This window comes from Anabrus simplex, chromosome 6, assembly GCF_040414725.1.
Source record: "Anabrus simplex isolate iqAnaSimp1 chromosome 6, ASM4041472v1, whole genome shotgun sequence".
NCBI lineage: Eukaryota > Metazoa > Arthropoda > Insecta > Orthoptera > Tettigoniidae > Anabrus > Anabrus simplex.
Window position 1 is genome coordinate 286255201 of NC_090270.1, and position 27681 is coordinate 286282881.

At 39.4% G+C, this 27681-nt stretch overlaps 1 protein-coding gene across 1 annotated transcript in view; it reads right to left on the bottom strand.

Annotated features, from left to right (window-relative positions):
* Nucleotides 1-1963: 1963 nt before the first annotated feature.
* Nucleotides 1964-27681, bottom strand: part of LOC136876467 (uncharacterized) — a 484774-nt gene continuing 459056 nt past the window's right edge. Inside the window, exons 23-26 of the mRNA XM_068228446.1 lie at nt 25820-26031; nt 20048-20253; nt 14035-14161; nt 1964-2403 (exon numbers count right to left, since the gene is read on the bottom strand). Coding sequence (XP_068084547.1) covers nt 2209-2403; nt 14035-14161; nt 20048-20253; nt 25820-26031 — 740 coding nt within the window. The 3' untranslated portion in view covers nt 1964-2208. The remainder of the gene's footprint in view (nt 2404-14034; nt 14162-20047; nt 20254-25819; nt 26032-27681) is intronic.

Here is a 27681-nt window from a genome sequence, read left to right on the forward strand (position 1 = left end):
CAGTGCTATTTCACATCTCGTATGTTAACATGTGATGCAATTCAAACTCCATGGATACTGATGGAGAAGAACTATGTGCTACACGAGGAACTCCACATGGTGTTCAACGACCTGGAGAAAGTCTTTGACCGCATTCCCAGAGAGATTGTCTGGGAGAGTTGCGAGACCAAAATTTCCTTGAGAAGCATACAAGGCTGATTTAGGTCCTTTACTAAAGTGAAACCTGATTCAGGTGTGTCCAACAGTTTTTCTGTTGAAGTTAGTGTGAGTCAGAAATTTGTACTTGAGTCCAATTCTGTTCAACATTGTCATTAACTACTTGGCAGAGCAGCTGATGCCAGAGCTACCATGTATCTCTCTACATGTAGATGATATCGATCTGGTCGGTGAAATACATGAAGAATTTGGGGCAGCCTTAGAACAATGGACAGCATCACTGGGCAGAAACAGGCTCTGGATGGGCGGTAAAAAGACATAATACATGTTCTGCAACTTTGCAGAGCCAGAGTTGTTGGGCTGACAAGTTCAGTTATTTCAGCTCTGTCATTATCACTGACACCACAATCGATGATGTCAATGTTGGCTGGAGAAAAGGTGATCATTTGTGCAAGAGACAGATGCCCATATATCTCAAAGGGAAATTTTATAACAGGGCTGTTAGACCTGCCCTCATGTATGGCTCTAAATCCTGGGAAAGACAGAAAAAGCATGATTAGCAAATGCACACTACAGAGATGCAAATGTTGTGATGGTCTGAGGTTATTATCCAAAGTAACTGAGTGTTCAATGAGCATGTGCAAGGATCCTTCAGAATCACCAGTATTGGTGTCCGACTCGTTGGCTGAATGGTCAGCGTATTGGCCTTCGGTTCAGAGGGTCCCGGGTTCGATTCCCGGCCGGGTCGGGGATTTTTACCTTCATTGGTTAATTCCAATGGCTCGGGGGCTGGGTGTTTGTGCTGTCCCCAACATCCCTGCAACTCACAAACCACACATAACACTATCCTCCACCACAATAACACGCAGTTACCTACACATGGCAGATGCCGCCCACCCTCATCGGAGGGTCTGCCTTACAAGGGCTGCACCCGGCTAGAAATAGCCACACGAAATTATTATTACCAGTATTGGTAAGAAACTGAAAGAGGAATAACTTCCAAGGTATGGGTACGTCAAGCGATGTGATGAAGATCATCCTGTACAGAAAGGTCTTGGCATTGCAGAACTAAGGAGAAAATGAGGATGCCCAAGAACACCATGGTGGCAAACAGCTAAAACCACCTTGAGGAAGGAAGGCCATAGCTGTTGCCCAGATACAAAAGTGGAGGGAATATTCTTTACAAATCAATCATACTTTTGTGCACCCACACTGTGGGCTTGAGAAAGGAAGGACATCCCTGTTGACCTGATACAGAAGCAGAAGAAATAAACTTTACGACCCAGAAGAACTGATCCTTGGTCATGATCAGGTGTGTCCACACTGTGGGCACACACATGGGCAGAGAAAAGAAGAAGATCTCTGGCCGGCATAATTTTTAATATTCTTCCGAGATGCCTATTTCTAAAAACATACAGTCCATGATTCTGATCTGCATAATGAAAATGATTTCACATTGCCTCCAAAAATCCTCAGCTTTATTTATATGATTATTCTCTCCCAATGATCCTGATGAAATGTTCAGGGCTTACACTGCCCGAGAGAATATTTGCAATGAGTATAAGTTAAATCAACACTAGGGACAACACACAACCCAGTTACATGCCTCTACAAATCTTGGACTCTTTAGTCATGTCCTTCAACTCTCACTTGTACTGTTTGATGCAAGTAAGAGCCAAGATAATTCTAATATTATCAGAACAAGAATTTTTTTTAAATGCTTTTGCATAATCTGTTAAACATACAAGTATGCTGCATCTTATCTTTGCAATATTTCTGTAATATTTAAAAAAGTAAAATAATAATATTTGTTCAAGAATTTTATTTTAAAGTTATCTCCAATATTCCATAAATATAAAAAAAATTTACAGCAGAGAAATAAATACATTTTATTTCATCATTTTTGTTGTGGAAGATTATGGTATATTACTTTGAAGAATATTGTGATGGAACCATCATTCTTATCAACACTTACAAATAATTTTCTTTCCTTTAGTTGCTGTGGTATAATTATTTTGAAATGGAAAGAGGGTAAGAATCAGCATCGATATACTAGGATACTTCAAAGAAACTGCTTGCAGCAAACCCCACACTCTTCGAACCACAGTAGTCAAGAATCAGTGCCAATCCAACGCGATACATGCCAGGGAGAAGCACAGGGTCTTCTACTACTGCAAGTGTACCATTTCTTGGCAGAGCTCCAGTGCCCAGATATATCTCAATATCTTCTTCCTCTAACAATGTCTCCTGCAACAGGAATTATAGAAATACAGTAGAATTTCATTGAACAATTTCATCTCAAGGGCTTGTCAGGGTCTAGATATGTAAACAACTCAAGCAGGCCATTGCTTGATCCATCAACTAACAATGGTAAAATATAGTATTCACATGTGAAACCAACAAACATAAATGAAGGAAAAAATCCGTAGCAGATTTTCACCTTATTAGTGGTCATAATTGCCTTACAGCACATCTTCATCAAATCAAAATTTTTAATAGCAGTTCCTGTGTATTATGCAAACAGCAGAATTCTACAATAGACAAGGATCAATCAACATCATATGCCAAAAATTAGACCACACCTGTTAACAACCTGTTGAAGCCGTATAAAGATACCACAAGATTAATGGAATGAATACTAAATATGCCATTAGAAAAGTACAACAATTTCACTTGAAATAGATGTTCAGTTTATTAGGTTGTGTCAAATACATATAACACATGAGTACATACCAAATAGATGTTCAAATACAATGTGATCATCAGATTAATGACTCATAGCAGGCACTCGACACTTGAATTTTTATTTAAGTTGTACAGACACAGACAGAAGTCTCACAGAGATGATCAATCAGTCACCACTGATCTGCATTTAAGGCAGCTGCCTCTGTGGATCAGTGGTAGAATGTCGGCCTCCAGATTCCAAGATAGAGGGTTGAAACCCAGCAGAGGTAGTCAGGACCGATAAATGTCAAATTTGTCAATTTTGATTTTTAGAATTTCAAAGCGCAGGAAAAAGTTCATTCGTCACTCCATGTCATACAATATCGGCATGTAAAAGATCTCTGGTGACACATGGGTGTTTACCCGACAAAATACATTAAAATCTCAGCCATAGACTCCCAATCCTTATATTTAGGATACAAACATTATACAGATGGGACATGTTTTGCTTAAACATAGTAAGCATCATCAGTTCAGAAAACCATAACCCCAAAGTTAGGTCAGGGCTCTTAACCTGGTTTCATAAAGTAGAATTTTCACCAAGGTCCAATAGTTCACATTTGTAAAATCTGAGTCAACCATAAAAACTAGTTAATAAACTGCACTAAGTTAAATGATTATAAGCGAATGATTAGAATTGCTTATGCCATATAAAAGGAGAATAATACACTGACTGAGAAGGAGTGGTCAGAACTTTATGCCAATTGCAGGGTAGACTGACGTCACTGAGGTATGCTCATGATGTGAAATGCGCCGCTGTGCTGCGCACATAGTGAACGATAAATGGGACACGGCGTTGGTGAATGGCCCACTTCGTACCGTGATTTCTCAGCCGACAGTCATTGTAGAACGTGTTGTCGTGTGCCACAGGACACGTGTATAGCTAAGAATGCCAGGCCGCCGTCAACGGAGGCATTTCCAGCAGACAGACGACTTTACGAGGGGTATGGTGATCGGGCTGAGAAGGGCAGGTTGGTCGCTTCGTCAAATCACAGGCGATACCCATAGGGATGTGTCCACGGTGCAGCGCCTGTGGCGAAGATGGTTGGCGCAGGGACATGTGGCACGTGCGAGGGGTCCAGGCGCAGCCCGAGTGACGTCAGCACGCGAGGATCGGCGCATCCGCCGCCAAGCGGTGGCAGCCCCGCACGCCACGTCAACCGCCATTCTTCAGCATGTGCAAGACACCCTGGCTGTTCCAATATCGACCAGAACAATTTCCCGTCGATTGGTTGAAGAAGGCCTACACTCCCGGCGTCCGCTCAGAAGACTACCATTGACTCCACAGCATAGACGTGCACGCCTGGCATGGTGCCGGGCTAGAGCGACTTGGATGTGGGTGGTTTCAACAAGATTCAGCCCCTGCTCATACAGCAGAAGATTCCCTCCTTGCAATTTCAGAAGTGTTTGCAGACAGAGGGATCAGTACTGACCTATTTCCCCTTCATTCTCCAGATCTAGCAGTGTGTGATTTTTACTTGTGGGGTAAACTGAAAGAAAAAGTGCATCAAACAAATCCTCACAAACTGGAGGAACAGAAAGAAAACATGAATGAAATCAGAAACATTACAGTGGCAGTACTCATTTGCGTCAGACAGAATGTGGCTATCCGATACAATGCGTGTATAATCCCAGAAGGACGACACTTCCAGCATCATTTATAAGGTAAGATTTCACATAAGACTGTATACACGATTAACACATTGGAGACAGTTATATTTGAATGTGCTAACCTCCAGAAATCGCAGGATTTTTAATGGTTTTTGAAAATTGTTCAGTGCTAGGCTAAGCCATGATTATAACAACTTTTGGAATGCATAGATAGATCACACTTTCCCCTGCACAAAAATGAGTTTTAATTATCATAGTAGTGCAGCAATTTTTAAATATAAATTTATGAATATAATATGTTTTACAAATGAGAAAAAAATCTGACGCAGCTATGGATGCCAATTCGGTTAATATTTCGAAATTTGACTTGTGGGCACATCTACTGAAACACACCAATTCAGATTCTAACCTAATTGGTCAATTGGCACCAATATCCTTATTTTCAACCAGGAATTTGCCTTCCCACTGTTCTTTGTTTGACGACGGGGTTGCATCGATTTGCTGCAGGTACACAGGAAACGGTATAAAACAGTATTACAGAACTCACTTCAAGGAAGCGATATAAAACTACGTTACACTTCACACGAATTTGAAATTAGCTCATTTTCTGCATTTACTAGCCTGAAGTGCCAAAATCATCATGTTTACTTTGTGTGTAATTGTTATCCTCATCCTCATTTTCATAAATCATGTCTTCTATAAGCACATCCATTATGGATTCGTTGTCAAAATGTCATACAATTGAATTAGACATGCTAAATATTCACAAGAAATACATAAACAAGCCTGCCTCTCGAACACACACTCTTCCTGTCCGCATGTACCATACGTACTTTCCGGCCCATTTCACAGCTGAGAGTCAACGATGACGCAGCCTTAGGTTATGCAGGAACGTGGCTGTTATCAGTGACTTGAAATAAGAGTTCTCGACTTATGCTCATAACTAGTATATTTTATGCTTATAGAAGCATTCAACAGTATCCTAGTGAAGTCACAGCTCGCTGAAACGGCAGCTACAATTTTTTAGCTACAGTGAAATCATGCCCGTAGATTCTCTGAGCTCCATCAGCAGCAATGAATTAGCGCGCCTGTAGTTTCTACGAGCGGCATTTCCAATGTGTTAAAGAAGGGTGGCCGTGTGCGACATAAGTTTGGCTGAGGTAGCTGCCGCAGTGCAGAGTATAAACAGCTTGCATGCGGTCTAGGTTTATATGAGAGACGCTGTATATCAGAATAGAATAGAATTGATTGACATTAAAGAATGTACATTGTAATAGACAAAAGTCCAACAATCCATAAAAAAATATGCTCTTAAAAATCACGACTATGCACGTACCATACTATTAAACATTGTTCATTCCCTTGAAATATATTAAATACCGGTACACTATTTCATGCTATACTATAAGTAATACATCTACATATTTACACACATATTGATACATTTTTACTCATTTATATGGACGTGAAGCAATTTTTCTTCAAATTCTTCCATACTGTAAATGCTGTTTCTCATCAGCTAGCTTTTTTCAGTGTCTTTTGAAAGGATTTCACAGACATATCTCTTAATTCCAACGGGAGTTTGTTAAAGGGTATTACTCCTGTGTAGTTATGATATTTTTGCATTTCTTTAAATTAACATGAGGAGTGTCTATATCATTTCATCTTCTTGTATTATGTTGATGTACCTCCTTCTTTAATGGGTATTTAATGAGGTTTTCTTTGATGTTCATTATGCGTTGGTGAATACATATAGAGGGAGGAGTCATTATTCCCAGCTCTTGGAAAATGGCCTTACATGATCGCTTGTCTGAAATTCCCTGTATGCACCCGATTGCTTCTTTCTGCCATACAAGAACATCCTGAGCCCTTATGGAATTCCCGCACATTGTTGTTCTACATTGTAGATGTGAATGAAGGAAAGCATAGAAAGCAGATATTATTTGAGGTTTGCTAACACATTTGTTCAGTTTTTGCAATAAAAATACCACTCAGGACAGTTACTTACATAGTTGTTGTGAACGAACATTCCAGCCCACCTCGTGTCTAAATGGAATCCTAACATTTTCACTGAATTGTTGCTGTCCCCCCTAGTCATACCCCTTAGATGGAAGAAAATTTCTTCAGTTTTGTTGCAATTTAAGACCAATTTCCCTTCAACCATGTCAATGACTTGTGAAACCTCCACCTATTCTGAAGTAACTACATTTTCTAATCTTTCGTTCGCTGTTATAAGAGTAATATTACCTGCGCAGAGTACAGACTTACCTGATAAGTGCCCAGGAAAGCTATTAAAATATATAATGAAAAGAATGGCCTGACTATAGACCCTTGGACTTCTTCTGTTGTTACCTGGAGTAACTCCAAGTGTTAATTGTCAACCGTTAGCTTTTGGCTTCTATTTATGAGGAAATAATTGATGATAATTCAAGACCTTTAACACCATAATGCTTTAATTTAGAAATTAGTATCTCATGTGATACCGTATCTTTGCTAGGATCAATAAATGTGGCACTAGTAATTGTGTGGGACTCAAAATTATTTATTATTTCAGTGATTATACATTCTCCAACTTTAGTGGTTGATTTTTCTGCCCTGAAACCACACTGGGGAAGTATTTATTAAGTTGTTGTTCTCAAAGTATTTTGAAAGTTGATTTTTATCAAATATTCTATTATATTTGATAAGATTGGAACAAGTGCTACCAGTCGGTAGACTATTTCTGTCCCCTTTCCTGGAAAATGGAACTATTATTGTAAACTTCAGACAGTCCTTGAATACCCAATTTATGCATGTAGTTAGCAAGAGCACTATTAAATGAATATAATACCGAACTCGATAGCTGCAGTTGCTTAAGTGCACCCAGTATCCAGTATTCGGGAGATAGCAGGTTCGAACCCCACTGTCGGCAGCCCTGAAAATGGTTTTCCGTGGTTTCCCATTTTCACACCAGGCAATGCTGGGGCTGTACCTTAATTAAGGCCACGGCCGCTTCCTTCCCACTCCTAGCCCTTTCCTGTCCCATCATCGCCATAAGATAGTGCGACATAAAGCAACTAGCAAAAATAAAAAATAAAAAACATAAATGAATAATTTCTTTTAAAAGGGAGTTGGAGTTACCAAAATAATATTCTGTCTTAGAATTACTAAATTCTGTAACTATTTTGTTAATATCACCATATAAAATGTTTTCTAATATAATAACTACACTACAATTCTCAACTGCACTTAGGTATATCCCAGTTATAACAGGTTAACTGACACAATAGAACTGGAGTCAACACATTGCATATGGAACCCGAGTCTATTCGTGTTTGGTTGGTCGAACGTTGCGGACTGGTCCCGAGTTAATTCGTGATCAAGAGATTGTATATTCGATGACATCTCCTGGAACTTCTTTAACGAGCTGGTGGTCAAGATTAATAGAATGTAATTGTTAATGGTTTTGTTGCGGACTGGTCCCGAGTTAATTCGTGATCATGAGATTGTATATTCGATGACATCTCCTGGAACTTCTTTAATGAGCTGGTGGTCAAGATTAATAGAATGTAATTGTTAATGGTTTTGTTTACTCCATTGTTTATTTCATTCTTTTTCTGTTTTATGCTTCAATTTCTCAGTTTTCCAACCTCATGTTTATGTTTATATATGTATATGTTTATATGTGTTTTATATATATGTGTGTGTTATTTTACATTATATTCTTTAGTACGAGGACTACTGATATCCATGAGTTTATATTTTTACAACACTAAGCACCCCACTTGTACTTTGTTCCGAACTTCTTTGTATATATATTCCTCGTCATCATCATCATCATCATCATCATCATCCTAAACCATCTCCAGTTTCCCGGGTGTGGTATATGAGCCTCCTCCATCTCATCCTGTCCTTGTACCATTCTTCCTCCACCAACTTGTCCCAATCATGACCTCTCAGCAGTACATCGCTCTTAACTAAATCTATCCATTTCCTTCGTGGCCTTCCCACGGGTCATCTTCCTTCTACCTTTCTGTCAAATTCCTTCCTTGCAGTTCTGTTTACTGACATCCTCTTCATGTGACCAAACCACTTCAGTCTTGATATCTGAATCTTATTGAGGAGAGAATCATCTATTCCTACTTCTTCTCTAATTTTCTCATTCCTAATCTTGTCTTTCCTGGTTTTCTGGATCATAGTGCGTAGGAATTTCATTTCAGCTGCCTGAAGTTTGGAATTATCTCTATTGGTCAGTGTTGTGGTTTCGAGACTGTATGTAAGAATTGGTGTATAATAGGACTTGTACAATGTCATTTTTGTTTTCATGGGTATTTGCTCATCCCACAGCAGGTGTCTTACCTGGTGGTAAAATTGTGTTGCCTTATTGATTCGATTGTTCACCTCATGTTTTGCTAGGTTGTCATTTGATATAACGCTACCCAAATATTTGAAAACTGAAACGCTGTCCAGTGGAGCTTCATTTAACCTGACTATTGGTTTTGCTCCTTCCCCATACACTTTCATCACCACTGTCTTGGTCTTGCTGATGTTAAAACCATATTTCTTAAACTCCTCATTCCAGCTTTGTATTCTCTCTCCCAATTCCTCTTCTGAGTCACTCCAGATCGCAACATCATCTGCAAATGTGAAGGCTTTGATATCTCCATGTTCTTTCCTTTTAATAGATTTCATTACTACATCGATTACAATAATAAATAGAAGTGGTGACAATGAGCTGCCCTGCTGCACTCCTCTCTTTGTTTCAAACCAGTCCGACAAACCACATCCTACTTGAATACAGCTTCTGTTCCCACTATACAACATTTTCACTTTGTCTATGAGGCTGTCTCGCACTTGAAGTTCTTTCATGCATTGCCAAATTCTTTCCCTTGGTACACTATCGTATGCTTTCTCAATGTACAAAAATATTAGAAATAAAGGCTTGTTCTTCTCCCAGTATTTTTCCATTAGCATCCTAATTGCAAATATAAGGTCTGTAGTTGACCTTCCTGGTCTGAAACCATACTGCTCTTCTTCCAAAATTGGTTCAACAGTATCTCTGATTCTGGTCTCTCTTATTTTTTTTTCAATATTTTCAGACCATGAGACAGTAGTGCGATACATTTTCGTCGGCTTCCTTTCTTGAACAGAGGTACAATGATGCCCATCTTCCAGTCCTCAGGAATAGTATTTTCCTCCCATATGTTGTTGAACAGTCTATAGAGCCATTGGATTCCTGGAACTCCCGCTGCTTTCAGCATATCTGCACTTAGTTCATCTATGCCCACTGCCTTTCCTTTCTTCATGCTCTTGAGCACATTTTCAACCTCAAGCCAGGTAATTGGTGGTTCAGTTGTGGTTCCTCAACTTGGCTCTCCTCTATCCGTTGTTATGTTTTCTGTATCTCCATTCAGCAGCTTTTCGAAATAGATCTTGAGTTCTTGTTTAATTTCTCCCTCTTCTTGTGCCAGAGTTCCATCATCACGTTCTATTGCTTTTAAGGTCTCTTGATCCCTTCGCTTGTTTTTCACTACTCTGTATAGCAATTTCATATTTCCTCTACTGTCCTCTTCCAGTTTGTCTGCAAACTCATTCCATTTCTTCTCTTTTTCTTCCCTTACAATGTTCTTTACAGCAAGTTTCTTGTTCCTGTATACTCATTGGAGTCTTTGTATTTCTTGTTCATTTCGTTCTTGTCCCTGTTTTCGTTTTTCCTTGTCCAGTGCCTTCTTTATTTGGTTTTTTTCTTTCACCGCTGTTTTCACTCTATCATTCCAGCATGGTGTCTCCTTTTTGCTTTTGATAGAACTTGTAACTCCACATAGGTTTTTGGCTTCTCCCACAAAGGTGTCTTTGAAGGCCTTCCATTCTTCATTAACGCTGGTTACTTCACACTTCAGCAAACTCTGTTGAATCCTTAGTTTGTATTCTTCCTTTATTTGGACTTCTTGCAACTTCCAAGTTTTAACCTTTGGTTTTTTCGTAATAAGTTTCTGCGTTTCATTTGCCTTATGTTTGAAGTCTACTACCAACAATCTGTGGTCACTGTCCATGCTTTCACTAGGGATGACCTTTACATCTGTGATGTACCTGCCACCATCTTTATTTGTGATTACGTAGTCAATCAATGTTCTATACTGGCCATCCCAACTGTACCTTGTTATTCTGTGACTGTCTCTTTTTTTGAAGAATGTATTTTTGATTATAAGATCATTTCTTCTGCACAGATCTAATAGTTGTTCTCCTTCTGGGTTCCTTTGTCCAAATCCATGTGGACCAATGATGTTCTCATACCCAAGTCTGTCTACCCCAACTTGCGCATTTAGATCTCCAATAATAATAACATTTTCCTCATTAACTGTATCTTCCAGGTCTTGCCAAAATTTCTCTTTGTCTTCCTCACTGCAGCCTGTCTGTGGAGCATACACTTGTATGATGGTGTACTTAGTGTTCTCCAGTTTCATGAACATTTTAATGATTCTATCACTTTTGCAGATAACTTCAGCTGTAGCATCAGTCCTTTCGTTAATTAAGAATCCAACACCATTTTTCACTACCTTCTCCTGTCCACTCCAGTATAATTTATAACCTCCATGAAGTGTCTTACTTCCAATCCCTTTCCATTTGGTCTCACTTAATCCCAATATTGATATTTTTCTTCTATCCATCATGTCTAGGAGTTCTTCTAACTTTCCAGTTAATGATAGAATATTCATAGTTCCAATTTGGTATTTGGGTCTCTTTTTTATTTGGGGTTTCCTTTCAGAACATTGTATATCATCAGCCTTATGGTCATCATACTTTACAATTGTCTGAGAGGACGTGTCAGTCCGGTCTATAATATTCTTTCCGAGGCTCTTTTTCTTATTGAAAGCAACTGTACTCAATACTCTCCTGCTGACTTGCTAGGCCTAACGCATAAGAGGATTTTCTTTCAGGGTTTACTCCCTTAGCCTTTGAGGATGCCTTCCTCGTCCTACAAGGCAGTAGGTTCCATCTGTACACCCCAGAAGGATGGGTTGCCTCTTCCACCATCTCCGCCGTACCAAAGTCCATCTTCTCCGCCGTAGATGCCGTTGAGGTCTTCACCCTTAACCCAGGGCAAGGGCCCTCCATATTTATGACCCCTGGAGAGAGGGTGTCCCAGTATTTTAAAACCCCCAGGAATTGGGCTACCTGTTGGTCTGCGGGTTGTATTGGTTATTTCAACCAGCCCTACATACTGTAGGGGCCCCCTATCTGCCACCTGGGGACGCGCTCTGTAGGGGTCAGGTTCCCCTGGTTACTTATTGGAAGTTAACCCCACCCACAATGAGTAATTACTACTCACCTGTACCATACTAACATTTCTCATCTCATTACCACACTTCACTTTCTAAATTATAAATCCGTAAGATTATTACAGTTAAAAATAACATGTTTTAGGATTCGACAAAACTTATGTATGCTTTAATATGGCTGATGATGACCCCTAGGTGGGTCGAAACTAGTTCCATGTAATTTATAATATTGTAAATACATATTAGTACTGAATAGGTGGAAACCTTTACTGTGTTACTATTCATATCCTTCAAAGAGTCATGTGGTGGGTAAGATGGCGCTTTCCAGACAGACCATATGTTAAGATCAAGAGCAGGATGAAATATTTAATGAACTGTGTGCGGATAATTATTCAGAATACCCCAGTATTGTCGAAGAACGTGAGTTTGATATTGAAAGCTTTTCTGATGAGAGTGTGAGTAATGATGGTGAAGATATACACCCTTCAAAACAACGTGAAATGTGTATCAGTTGCCGTATGCCCCTTCACCGAGGTCATTGCTACACAACTTATCACACCAGAAAACATTGTTAGGACTCCTTCAGAAGGTTTCCAGTAAATATTATAATAACAGTACAAGGTTAGTGAAACCAGACACATTTCATTCTAAATATGCGCTTTCGCATTAAGTTGCTCAGGAAATGGCTGGACATGGGATGGGAAGTGTGAGGAGCATCTGATCACCAATGTGTTAAAACTAAAATTCTTAGCCCTTAGTCGGGTTATTATTCCTTTTCTACCTACACGCTAACAGAAGATAGATTTCAACCCTACTAGACAAATATTACACAACGATACGGTGAGCACGATAATTTTTAATAATATAACTACACTACAATGATTCTAAAACTGAGTTTAGATTAATCCTAATTACAATTGGTTAACTGAAACAACAGACATATAGTTAAGATTAAATCCTTATTAGAAAATATTTTTCTTTTATTCGTAGAAGGTAACAGAAAATAAAACTGCTCTTAAATGCTTAAAAATCAAAGGTGCAAGTATAAATTACTCTGGAGAATTGAACTAGCTACTCAGAACTACAATTAAGGTCACGGAATACAGGAATCAGCTTTACTACACTATACCTTTTGTCCTCAACCGTAGGTAGCTAACAATGTAATATTTGAATATGAAGAGTGTCTTCTGCAGCGGCATGATCACCTGATAACTGTTCCCCCGTTATTGATAACTGATGCATTCCATGCCTTTTCTTCCAGCTATCATACCATCCGGTACTGGCAGTGAATGAAAGTTCTCCATTCAGTAATTTATTTAATTGAAGCACCTTTTCTTGAACAAGAGGTCCACTTAGCGGAGTACCTTTTTCCCTCTCCTGTGAAAACCAGCACTTCATCAAGTTTATCAAATTTGGACACTTTTGATGTTTGGCAGATGTCTGCTAATGATGCTGTACAAAACTGTTTGTTTTTAAAACAGTTTTCCTTCCAGTCAGAAATCGTAGCTTTTCCAAAACCAAACTCAACAGATAATTTTGATGCACTGTCGCCCTTATCCAACTGTTTCAGCACTTCAAGCATTTCTTGTAGAGTACAAGACCTGTTCTTTCATTTTCTTGCCATTTTCAAGCCTAAACTTAATTGAATTTATCACAGTAGAACGCTGCTAGTAAGCTGAGACAAAGCCAGAAGCTAACTGAGGAGGTCAGAATCGCCCAGAGACTTTCACAACTGTGGTATGTTGCGGTGAGAGTTACGTGTTAACATTCTGCAGCACTATTACCAAGAGAGCATCAGAACTTTTAAACAATTATAAACAAAAGTGTAACCCGTTACTGTACTTTAGCAGTTTTAAGAGACAAGTTTTAACTTCATTTTAGTCGTTTTGTCCTCTATGGGTTCTTAACCACTGTAATTTTATAGAGTATTTTATTAATGCAACTGCTACTGAATGGGCATTTCAAATTATTTCAAATTATGTACTGTACTGTATTGTAGAAACTATTCTCCGGTTAATCTGAAAATATCGTAATCCGGACAGACTCTGGTACCAATTAATTCAGATTAATGGGACTTCACTCTTTACAGACATCTCTTTCCAGCGTAATGATTGGGGGACTGATAGTTCATGACATCATCACTGTTATCACAAAGTTTGAGTTCCATCTAACATATATGATTGTAATTAAAGGATAAGTTAGATGTCTGTTTTTCATATTTAACGTAAATCTGCAAATTTATAATTTTATAGTTATTGTAAGTGAAAAGACAGAACTGACTTACAGATTTCAACTCTGCTACAGGGTAGAAAGAATTGTTCACAACACTTTTTAACTGCAACAGAAGGTCATTATCCCAGATGACTGGATCAGGTCTAGCTTCAGAAGGGAGAATCAGGAGCATGTAAGTACTGAAAAATAATTTGAAAAATCATTTTTATTCAACATACTGAATTCATGCTTACATTTTCACTAGAGGGAATATGCTATAAAAATTGACCTTCTACACTGCATAATAATGATTTTTTTTCTATCACATTAATCTTTTTAAATCAGGCTCTTCATTTCCGAAAAGATTTCAAGGGCAAATTCTAAATAATGGTTAAACAGATATTTAACTTATACTTTTACATTCTAATTAAGCATTTTTAGGATTTGAATTCTGTTGAATGGGCAACTTTTGTGACCAGATAAATACACTGGTGGACAAAAAAAAAAAAAGTGGATCACTTTGTAAAAACAAAATCGCAATTGCTAAACACCAATCATTAGAGGGAATTGTTCCATTAATTACATTAATTTTACATTAAGGTAGTTTCTAATGTGTGTTCTGCAGTTTTGGAGAAGAATATGATTGTTAATAATGATAATGTTATTTGCTTTATGCCCCACTAACTACTTTTATGGTTTTTGGAGACACCAAGGTGTCAGAATTTTGTCTCGCAGGAGTTGTTTTACATGCCAGTAAATCTACCAACACAAGGCTGACGTATTGGAGCCCCTTCAAACACCACCGGACTGAGCCAGAATTGAACCTGCCAAGTTGGGGTCAGAAGGCCAGCGCCTCAATCGTATGAGCCACTCATTCTGGCAATATTATTTAAGACAAAATAAACTTAGAGAGCTGCTTTTCACCCCTGAGGGCCTGGCACTCAGTTGTATTGCATCGACTAGCAATAACACTTTGTAAGTTTTTAATACTTGAGCAGAAGCTACTGATGGATTATCAGTGTGTGACACAATATCAATCACTAAGGAACATTTTCTTTCAGTTTATTTTTCATATTTCACAAGTTAAGATGCCTCTTAGTCCAGAAGACATTGCAAGAGCAGTGGCATTGGTCATTCATTATGCAACGAATGTCATCAATGCATCATATGGAAGCATCTAGCGTGTTATAAGATGATTTTGTGAACCCAGTACCTACCAAAGATGACCCAGATCAGCTCGTAGGAGGTCTACATCTGCTAGGGACAATTCTGGTCATACAAGTCTTCAGCGAATGCCAAACTACCAATATTTTACAAATTTTCCAGGTAACTCATTCCTGGTTGCCAGTGTTTCGCCCCAGTGTGCTAAGTTGGGTTCATCATTTGGTAAATAGCACACCCACCAAGACTCATGGTTAGTGCATACCGAGGAGGCTTTTTTTTTTTTTTTCTTTTTTTTTTCTTTCTAAGTTTTCATTCCCCATCCTGAAGGGGTGGGGCGGGCCACCTAAAGGGTTACGCCCTTTCTCTGGCCAAGAGAAGTGAGCGGGTCGAGGAGATGCGATGGAGAAGGAGGGTGGGTAGACGAAGTGGGAAATGACAGGAGATGTGTGTATGCGATGGGAGAAGTTTAGAAGAGAATGCCAGGGGGAAGATGTATAAAGAGCAGGTGGAGAGTAGCGGTGATGTTATTAAGAGTTGTGATGAGAAGGCGGATTATATCTAATGTTGGTACGAGTAGGAGGAAGTGACTAGAGAGGGGAGGGGGGTGGACCAAGGGGTTGAGGGGGTGGAACAGGAGGAGGGCCAGGCCGGGGGCGACGATGTGGGTTGTTGTGGGGTTGGCGAACTGTTGAGGGTGGGTAGCGAGAAGGTTCCACTCTGTATCGATGTCCTTGGATTTGGGTGCCGGTGCTAATGAGGTTGTGGACGTCATCTGGAGTGGAAAGATGGAGTCGCACCATATATGTGGGGCCGTTAACGTTGTGAATCCGGAATGCGCGTCGAGCTGGAACGCCTTCTGCTTGTAGTTCCTGTATGATGTCCGGTGCTATCCCACGGAGAACACAACTTGACATGGTGTGGAAGGCTGGTGGTGGTTGCTGGGGCGAAGATGATGTGGCGGCGGCTGTGATGTTGTCCTGTGTAGGTGGTAGTGGCGGAGCGGTGGCGGTCGAAGTCGCAGGCACTGAGGTGGTAGGGAGTTGCTGGGGTGCAGGAGTCGAGAAAATTGGGAGGGAAGATGACATTACGGGTGAAGGGTGACAGGTCGTGACAGTAGTAACTGGAAGTGGGGAGGGGGTGTAGGCGGACGTTGTGGTGGTCGTGGTGGTTGTAGTTGTAGAGAAGGAAGGCGATGATTGCTTTTGTAATGTCCAGGGTTGAGACACGTTGGCGAAGGGAACAATAGAGGGGTTTGCGGATAGCTGGGCTAGGATATACGAAGGAGTGGGCACCACTGCATAGGTTCTATGGTTAATAGTCGCTCCGGAGGCTTGTAGTCGTCGCAGGTCGTCATTGTTGCCTAGATATACTAGAATCTGCGATGATGGTGTGGAAGTTGCGCCATCCTCCAGTCTATAGATGTTGTCAACTGGAATGCCGGATGTGCGGAGGTCAATGAAAATGTCATCTTCAGAGAGCTCCAGATCCACATCGGGGATTAGACAGCTATGCATGTTTGTAGGGGAGGCCGACTACCGACTTGGTGTCAGGCCGTTATGCTTTATTACGTCAGCTAGGTAGCTAGATAGAGATGAGGGCCACCCGGCCGAGCAAAAATATTTGGAGCTGCTGTGGAGTGTCGTAGTATGGTATGGAGAGAGATCCCCGAGGAGGCCACTGCATAGCCTACTTGGAACCACAGGCAGTGCCAATGCACTACGAGAGACTTTGTCTCATTTTCAGAAATTGATGCCTGTCTGGCCATCAGATGATAAAGATGTTGATTCCGATAGGGAACCTGAAATATTTTGTTCAGAATGAGTAAACTGGTATTATAAATTTACTCATTGGTATTGGGCAAGATTTAAAAACACCTTGATGAAAGAAGCAATAGAGGTTTGCGGGAAGACAAGTGCGAGAGTAAGGGAAAAAGAGACACCCTGGTGGATTGAGAGATTAAGATCCTCAATAAAGGAAGGAACATGACCCAAAAAGAATGGGATAGAGAGAAATCCAAGCCAGAACAGGTAAGGGACGAGGGGAAGATCAGAGACCTCGAGCAAGTTTACTGGGACAAGAAATGGAGAGTTAAAAGAGTACTATAAGAGAAAAAGATAAAGTGCTGGGAAAAATTTACTCAAAAACTGAAGGAAGACAGCAGAGGCAATACGAAACTATTGTTCAGAGTGATAAAAAACAAAAGGAATTCAGTTCAAACCATCAAAGCAAGTGAGGATCATAATGGAAAACTGGCCAGAAAAGAAGAGGACATCAGATAGGTTCTGAGGAATCATTTTGATCACCTACTGAACAGGACATAAGCAGATCAGAGAACAAAAGAACCAGCTGTTGAAACCTGCACAGAGGTACTTCCCATTACATGGGCAGAAACAGTAGCAGCCCTTAAGAAGATGCCGCAAAGGAAATCCCCAGGAATCGATGAAGTCAGCACGGACATGATTAAAGCAGCAGGAGTCCAGGGTTTACAGTGGATACAGGGAGTACTCAATGCAGTTTGGAAAGATGGCAAGATACCTACTGATTGGAGCAAGGGTGTCATTATCCCCCTGTTTAAGAAAGGAAATCACTAAAAATGCTCCAACTATCAGAGAATAACACTCCTTTCTCTTGGGCTTAAGATTCTTGATAAAAACTTAAGCTTAAGAAAGCAGATTGCGAGTCATCTTAGAGCCACAGTTTGAAGAGGAACAGTATGGCTTCAGGCCTAACAGGTCCACAACAGACCTAATTTTCAGTGTCCATATGTTAATGGAAAAATATTGGGAAAAAGGCAGAGATCTGTTAAGGTTTTCCTTGACATCGAGAAAGCATATGACAGCATTGCAAGAGAGAAGATATGGGAATGCCTAAGAAAAAGGTATGTGCCAGAGGGACTGGTGAGGAAAGTTCAGATGCTGTATAAGAACTGTATCAGCTGTGTGCGATTGGGTGATGGACATTCATCCTGGTTCAAGACCAAAAGTGGAGTCCAGCAAGGCAGTGCCCCTGTTTATCACTATCATGGATGACCTAATGAAGAACATCAAGAAAACCTCTGGTGAACTAAATGCAATGGCCTTTGCTGATGATGTTCTGATCTGGGGAGATACTGAGGAACAAGTACAGTGGAGACTCAATGAATGGAAGGTTAAGTTCCGGGAGTTCAATCTCAAGATAAGCGAACTCAAAACTAGTGATGGCAATAAACAGAGAGGGATGACCAGCGAACATCATGCTAGGAAACCATCCACTAGAAAGTGTGGAAAGCTTTACATACCTCGCTAGTGTAATATCTCGAGATACACTAGCCACAAAGGAGGTGGAAAATACAGTACAGAAGAGCTCTCACTTTTACCAGCAAGTATGAACACTCCTCCAGGATCCTAATGTACCAACAAAATCAAAGCTGGTGATGCTCAATCAGTACTTCATACCAATCTTAACCTATGGTATTGAAACCTGCACCCTCACTAAGAAAGACTCATCAAGGTTGCAGGCATCTGAGATGAAGCTCCTTAGGTCCACAATTCAAAAAACCAAACTGGACAAGTTGAGGAACGATGTGCTTAGGAAGGAAGCTGGGATTGTTACATCATTGTTAGATCGGATCAGCATGTCCAGACTGAGGTGGTTTGGGCATGTAATGAGGATGGAGCCAACAAGGCCAGATATGTTAACTTGGAGTGACATATGGCAGGTAAACGGATGGTGGGAAAACCAAGAACACACTGGATGGACATCGTAAAGATGGACATTGCAGATCGGGGAAGGACACTGGAGGACATCATTAACAACAGAACGTATCTCAATAAAACAGAATGGAAGAGGCTTGCAGCAGTACCCAGGCAACTGGAACTGTAAAATGATGATGATGATTTCATCCATCAATATACCGGTAATAAACAATAATGGCGACAGTGCACTTCCTTGCTTGAGACTTTTTTTTGTATAAAATGTTTCAGAGTTACCACTCCCCACTTGTACACTACTTTTACTCTCATGGTACAACATTTTTATCTTGTTAATTAATGATTTTAGTACAGTCCTTTTCAGTAGGCATCCCCATATAAGTTTTCTCTTAACTGTATCATAAGCTTTTTCCAAATCCAAAATTATGAATATTATTTCCTTGCTCCTTTCTAGATGTTTTTCCATTATTGTTCACACTGTAAATATCAAGTCTATTGTTGATCTATTCATTCTTAAACCATATTGTTCTTCCTCTAACCATTTTTCTCTTATATTCCTCAGTTGTTTGTCTATGACTTTCTATTATTTTTAGCCCATGTGATAATAGGGTTATACCTCTATAATTTTCACATTTCTTCCATTTTCCTTTTTTGAACAATGGTACAATGCTTCCTTGTTACCAATCTTCAGGTATCCTTTCATCCTTCCATATGGCATTTAGGACTCTGTATAGCCACTGTAGTCAAATGCTTCCTGGTGCCTTAATTGTATCAGCATTGAATTTGTCTTTTCCACTTTCTTTACCTTTGGTCTTTGCTTTCACTGCCCTTTCAAGTTATGTTATCGGGTTCTATTCTTTTTCTCCATCAGTTCTTATCTTCTTCTTCCTCCAAGCAGTCATCCTCATTATAAACGGTGGGATAGAGAGGGACTAGGAGTGGGGAAGAAGCAACCACGCCCTTAATTAAGATACAGCCTCAGCATTTGTCTGGTGTGAAAATGGAAAACCACAGAAAACCATCTTCAGTGCTGCCGACAGTGGGGTTAAAACCCACTATCACCTGAATGCAAGCTGATAGCTATGCGACCCAAATCACACAGATACTTTCACGGTACAGAGGGGTATCCAAATACTTTTGATCTGATAACGTATGTGGCACGACTTCTTACTTATTTGTTCTTTTCCATGACTTATACGGTATCTGTTAGCCAGTAATACACATACAATTTACCTCTGAAGTCCTGGATGAATTTCAGACGGTCGTACTGACACACTGAAGAGTTCATCTTCTGATACCCTCGGTTGCAATTCTGGAGGATGAACAATTGTAGGAGTTTCAGGAGGAGTACTTGCAGTTAAATTCACTGCTGGGCCCAAAGTTATTGTTTTAGCAGACACACTGATAACAAGTGTGGATGCAGGATTCAGACCATTCACCTGAAATCAAAGAATTCCAAGTCAATAGCAGCAGGGATGGAAAAAGTATGTAAAAAAACACAATATTTACTGGTGATTGTAACAGATCTTCAGGAAAAATACCTTTCGAAGTCTACTATTCAAAAAAGGAAAGTACATAGTAATATATCTAGATATTTACATTTCACTAGACTTTATTCATAATATCACAGTAAATAATGATTTACAGATTCATTCACTTCTTTAAAAATACATACTGAGCAACAATTTCCTAAAGGCATAAGTCATACACTACAAGTGAAAAGGTTGAAGTTAAAGAGTCTACAGCTACACAACAGACTTCACTGTTCAGTAACCTCATATATTTTTAGTACTTAGCCTAAAGGCTGGTTGAATCCACAACAGTTCCACCACTGTCTATCATAGACTGCCTAGGATTCACTAAGTGTCTTACAAGGGAAATGATGTGTAAGGTAGTTTTCTGTTACATTCCTCACTGAGCCAGAGGGTGCTAATACATATCAGTCTGCAAAACCCACTGATGTGAATAATAATGTTACTGGTTTTGTGTCTCACAAACTACTTTTATGGTTTTCGGAAACACCAAGGAGCCATCATTTTGCCCAACAGGCGTTCTTTTACGTGCCGGTAAATATACCGACACAAGGCTGATGTATCTGAGCACCTTCTAATACGACTGGTTTGAGCTTGATCAAACCTGCCAATTACCCCATCGCCAGAAACTTATATGAGTTTTATATGAACGCTTTTGCCTTAAATGCCACAAAATTAAAGGAACTGTGACTTTCTATTATAAGAGTCTGAAATGTATCCTGGGAATTTAGCCAATCAATAAGATCACCTGACTGTTGTAGAGGGTATATCTATATACTAGCAGTGAAAATTGGAATTTGGAATCTTCTTTAAAAATAAAGAAACACATATTTTTTTTTTTTTTTTTTTTGTTTGTTTGTTTCTAGAAAATCGACTTAAAGGGGGAGGAGCGAAAATAGTAAGGGAGCAATATTTACTGGTGATTGTAACAGATCTTCAGGAAAAATACCTTTCGAAGTCTACTATTCAAAAAAGGGAAGTACATAGTAATATATATTTTGATTCTCCGTTAAAAATAAAGAAACATGTATTTATTGTTTTCAGAAATTCGACTTAAGATGGGGAGAGGGGTGGAAAGAAGTGAAGCAGAAGTTGAATTAATTTTATGAGGATACTTATATTTCAAAAACTGGAGATGTTACAGACGTGAACACTGATATTTGAAATCTCCTTTAAAAATAAAGAAACATGTACTTTTCTTGTTTTTGGAAAATCCACTTAAGGGGGTAAAAAGATTTGAAAAAGTGGGTAAATTTTTAAAATGAGTACCGGTATATCTACAGTATATGTCAGAAACTTAACATGTTACAGATGTGAAACATGGTACTTGGAAGTCCTTTAAGAATACAGGAACATGTTTTTTTTTTTTTTTTCCTTCGGAAAAGGCACTTAACGGGGTTGAAAAGAAGTGAAAAAAGTTGAATTATTTTGTATGAGGATACTTATATCTCAAAAACTAAAGATATTACAGACATGAAAAATGGTATTTTGAATCACTTTTAAAAATAAAAAAGCATGTATTTTTTGTTTGTTTTTGGAAAATCCACTTAGGTGAGAGTGGGAGTGCAGGAAGGACTGATAGAGGGGTTAAATTCTTGTTATGTGAATACTTATATCTCAGAAACTGAAGATGTTACAGACGTAGAAATAGGCATTTGAAATCTCTTTTAAAGTAAAGAAACTATTGGTTTTTTTCCTGACTTAAGAGAAGACTGTTTCTCACATGTGCAGGTCTATGTCACATGGTCATCTTAGCACCAAAAAGCAATACCACAAATGTGGTTTACAAAGAGTTTCTAGGGTAAATGAAACTCAGTTTTTTGGTGAGTTTTTATGCTTTCGTGATTTTTAGATAATGTCTTAGTACAGTACTGGGAAACAATTTATCTTAACATATTACAAAATCCACGCGTGCGAAGTCGCGGGTAACTGCTAGTATGACATAAGCACTGATCCATTTCTGGTGAGATATAGTGTTAATAGTGCAGTGTGTCTTCTGGTATGTCCTAGAAAAACTTTGTTACTTTCATTGACCTATTTTGGTCTCATCCTTAGCTTTGACAAGAAAGTGACAAAGATATGAGTGATGTTATGTAGCCAGCCCTGTTGCAAGTAATGAAAGTCTAAAGTTGGATAATGTGAATATTTCATTGGGATGGATGAGTGGCTCAGAGAGTTAAGGTGCTGGCTTTCTGAGCCCAAGTTGGCAGATTTGCTCCTGATGTTGGACGATGCACCCTCACGAAGAGAGACTCATCAAGACTTCAGGCATCAGAGAGGTCCTGAGATCCATTATTCAGAAGACCAGGATGGACAAGTTATGAAATAAGGTGGTGAGACAGATCTCTACTAGACAGAGTCAGCACATTCAGACTACAATGGTTCGGGCATTCGATTAAGGTGGTGCGCATGAGAACAGCTCAAACAGAGTTGGAGAAAGAGGTAGAAGGAGAAAGTGTTTTTGAAGAGACCTAGAAACAGCTGGATGAATATGATCAAGACAAGGTGTGTAGATAGTAGTGGCGTGCATTATTTGAACTTGAGATTGGTAAGGAAGACGGAGCAACATGTGCCTTGCTGCATCTGCAACCATTATCATGCATGAGTGGAGTGTGTAATCTAAAATGCCCGAGTTTTCTCCAATTGGTTCGACAGGGTATGTTAACTAGGAAGGATGACCTTGCTTGCTTTACTGGCATTGCAAGCAATGTGGTTCTTCCAGACGTGAGTAAGCCCTTGTATAGAAAAAGCATAGGTCTGGAATTCGGATGTATAAAAGGGTAATGGAATGGTTGCATTAACCATGAGTTTTGAGCTGAAGTTTATATTTAACTGTATGTGTTATAATGACTTACTAATTTGCACCATTTATATAAAATGTCTTTGATGATGATGATGATGATGCTTGTTGTTTTAAGGGGCCTAACATCTAGGTCATCGGCCCCTGATGGTACGAAATGAGACGAAATGCAATGACAAAATAAAAATCCAAAATCCTCCACTGACCAGTATTCAAAACGTGAGAACGAAAAATGAACAGATGGATATGAAGTTAAAACAATCAGTGGAACCGACCCGCAATGCCTCAGTCTCAGAAACTGGTGGAGAACAAGAGTAATACTGACCAATGGACTGCTTCTATAGCTCAATACTGCATCGATGATGCTTGCAAACTAAATGGGTCCAAAATATAGGTTATCGTCCTCTCATAATGGTACTTATCACTTGGAAAGTAGAACCATGGTATTTGACATGGTGTGGTACTAATCAAAAGTATCGCAGACTCACGGTATTCCACACATTATGGTACTACTCACAGGTAATGAAATTCGCACAGGTAATACAGACCTATGGTGTTTCACACATAGCGGCGCCATGTACAGGCAACGCAAACCTATGGTTTCCATCACGTAAGTGTACTAACCACAGGGACTTGTACTATCCCGTGGTGTTCCTTATACAGTGGGTAATAATCATAGGCAAGCCAGAACCCTGGTGCCGCTCATATAGTGCTACTAATCACAGGTACCGTAAAAGCCTGACCGCACGGTGCTCCTGATTGCTACTAATCACAAACCTATTTGGTACCTAACGTAGTAATACACACAAGTAATAGCGACCCATGGTGTTCCCCGCGTGCTGGTACTAATCACAAGTAGTTTCATGGTTCTAATCCAATCACCCCTTAAGTCGCCTCTTACGACAGGCAGGGGATACCGTGGGTGTATTGTCTGCGTCCCCCACCCACAGGGGGTATAAAATGTCTTTAGTATGGCTAGTAGTGAAATATATGTGTTATGCATTAATAATATGCATTTATTCTCCGTATATAGAGCAATAAAATATGCTCCAGGAGGAATTCACGTGGCAGCTTGTGATCTTCATTAAACATTTCTCCGACAGGAAAGATATTTACTACATTATTTCCAGTTTTGCTTACGTATGAATCAGGCCCAGCCCAGTATAGAGTAGAAACGAAGTCTATGAGTTTAACTATTGACAGTTGCATGCAAGTCATGAGTCCACCAGTGAGGCAAAAACGTAATGTTTTGAGAAATAAGGTACACAAGACAAACTTGGCAGAATATGGCTAAACAAGGACAAAGAGAGGTGAGCACTTGTACCTGTGACTGAAACAGTGTGTGAAGAAGTGAGTATGAAGGGGGCAAAGTCAAACAAACACAGCTCGCCTTGCCTCTGAGAAGTAACCTTCGGTCATGGCCATATTCGACAAATATGAACCGAGCATAGAGCATGTTTTGCATGACAGTAGTAGGTAGGGAAACTATCTACACTTATACCACTTTCCAGCTGTTCTCTGGAACCACCAAGTCCAGCCCAACTAAGTGACTACTAGTTTTAAGTTATATCCCTCTATCAGACTTTGCAGGTATTATGCTCTGATATAAATTCATGTAGCTATTACCAGCCTAGAACAGCCCTTGTAAGGAAGACCCTCTGGCAAATAATGGGTAACATCTGCTGTGTATGGGAAACTGCATATTGTGGTGGAGGATAGTGTTGTGTATGGTATATGAATTGCAGGGATGTTAGGTACAACACAAACATGCAGTTCCCAAACCATAGGAATTAAACTTTTAAGATTGAAATCACCAACTCAGCTGGGAATCAAACTTGGGGCCCTGTGAACCAAAGTCCACTAAGCTGACCATTTAGCTAAGAAGCCAGGCAATGCTCTGATCATCAATCATGACAACAGTTCCTGGATTCAAGACTAAATCATATTGGCATCAACACTGGACATTCTACTCGTATGGAACAAGTTATCCTGTCCAGTGTTATTGTGGTGAATATAGACAGACAGTGAAGCATATCACCCAGGAATGTGCTTCTACAGCCTCCAAAGGAGACAAGTCAGATTTTACTATGAGTGGAATATACATTCATGACCTCCACATACAACTGATCTAAACCCATTGAACTTTCCTGTGTCGGATTATGCAAAGTCTTTGGTATACACAACTGCTGTGGAAGATGAAGCGACACTTGATGGCAGAATATCAAGGTCCTTTCAAACAATGCGTACAACACCGAGTATCATATGATGATGCCAGGAGGCAGGCATTTCAAACACCTTTTGTAAGGTAATGACTGGAGTATACCAATACATGCAAGCTAGCCCACAACAGAATCTGATCTCTGCAAGTACAGATTTCCAGATCCATGTTTATATATACCGTACTTTTATCCTTCTCTTGTCAGGAAACAAACCCTAAAATTAGGCTGTGTATTTTTGAAAGACCTTGTATATCTAACAGAGATTAGATATAAATTCTTAAATGTGTTTTTGTTCCATGTGCTTAAATAATAATAATAATAATAATAATAATAATAATAATAATAATAATAATAATAATAATAATAATAATAATAATAATGCCCTCATTAGGTACTAATAATCAAAAACAATTTAGAAAAGATTAATCAATTTATGGATAGAGAGGACAGTTACCTCAAGCTGATAGAGTTGCTCTTCAGTTCGTACAGGAAGTTCTTGGATTGGGAAGTAGTCGCAGCAGGTTGATGAGTTTCGAGAGTCAATCTCTTCGACATTCACAATAAATGAACGGAGCACTCCATTCAACATCAGAGGAGGACCCCATTCAAGTACCATTCTGGTTTGAGTTCGATTCAGGATCCGTAGAGCTGACGGGGCACCAGGAGCTAACACAAACCATAGGATTATCAGTCAGACACAATAGAAGTAATTTACTGTACCTTTTATTTTTACAACAGGTCATCCAATAATCTCATGTCCAGGCAGCAATGGGCATGGCATTGTCTGATAAACTTTTTCTCAAGGCCATCTGAGAGGAAGGAAGATTTTATGAAACTGCTGCGTCAGCCTTGAGCTCCATGTCCTTGTAATGATTTCGGACACACATGTCCAAAGGCTTTAATGGCTGATGCATTTCCCTCAAACATCCAATCATCAGATATATATCCAAATAACTTGTGGGAGAAACTTCAAAAGAGAAGATTTTTAACAATTTGACAGAACCTACCACTATAATATGCCTAGAGGTGAATTTTTAGGAGCATGCTTACAAATAATCAATTTGCTTCAAAAGTATCCCTTGGTATTCATCTTCCAAATACAAACAAATATGATTAGAAGTGAACAAAGTTTGTTCTATTTTCAAAAGGAAAGTGGAAAATATATCTTTATTCATTTCAATCCTCTCACTTGACTGTTTTATTAATTAGATAACTAAACAAGAGAGGCTAGCCCTGTGTTCTAGAGGGTAGCACGCATGTCTCTCACCTGGAGGACCCAGATTCATTTCCTGGCCAGGTCAAGGATTTTTAACTGGATCCGAGGACTGGTTTGAGGTCTACTCAGCCTATGTGACAACAAATGAGGAGCTATATATTGGTGAGATAGCGGCCCCAGTCTAGAAAGCCAAGATTAGCAACCAAGAGGATTCATCACATCGACCATGCATCATCTTGTAATCTGCAGACCTTCTGGATGTGGTGAGGCCCCTTTGAAAGCCAAAGCCCATCACTGTTGTAGCACCATGAGGTTCTGATGTCAAATCAGTCAAGCTCTCACACTAATGTCATGTAAGACAGATTGGCTTTTATTACACCCCGGAGTATGATGTTCTTACATATAAAATTAAGAAGTCTCTCTAGAAAATTGAAGACACAAACCAAAAGTTAAAAAATCCTTCCTACTGTATTTCTTTTCACCATAGGGAGACAGACTAGATATCAGTAATTCATTTCATTCACTCAAAACTTGATTTTCATTTTCATTTCATTAGCCGATACAGTTCTCACGACCGTCCAGTCATCAAATATAATCAGGTGACTTTGTGAATGAAACTTCAAAAGAGAAGAATGCTAACAGTTTGACACAATCTACCACTATGATATGGCTAAAGAGAAATTTTTAAGAGCACACTTACTCTGTACCTTTAATACTTTTTTTGGTCATCAAGACTGTTGTAATACAGGGATTTCTAGCCCCAGTTACTGATTTCCTTTGAAATGAGATATTTAAAACATTTTTGAAATTTCTGCTAAATAAACCAATTTCATAACCTAGATTTAATTCAATTCATTGTTGCAGGCATTCAGTCTCTGCCAAATAGTCTTCAGAGGATATCAAAGTTTCTGATTGTGGGTTCATAGATGGCTGTAGAAATCAATTCCAGAACCACAAGCTCTGCCACATTAAATCTGCCAAATCTGCTTGTTGTTGTAGAACCTGGGAGTAATTTCTTTTGTGATTTTCTTGCTTTTTGCTACACTCTCTTTTATGAGACTTGTGTGTTTGTAACTGTTGTTCAGACAGCATTGATGGTA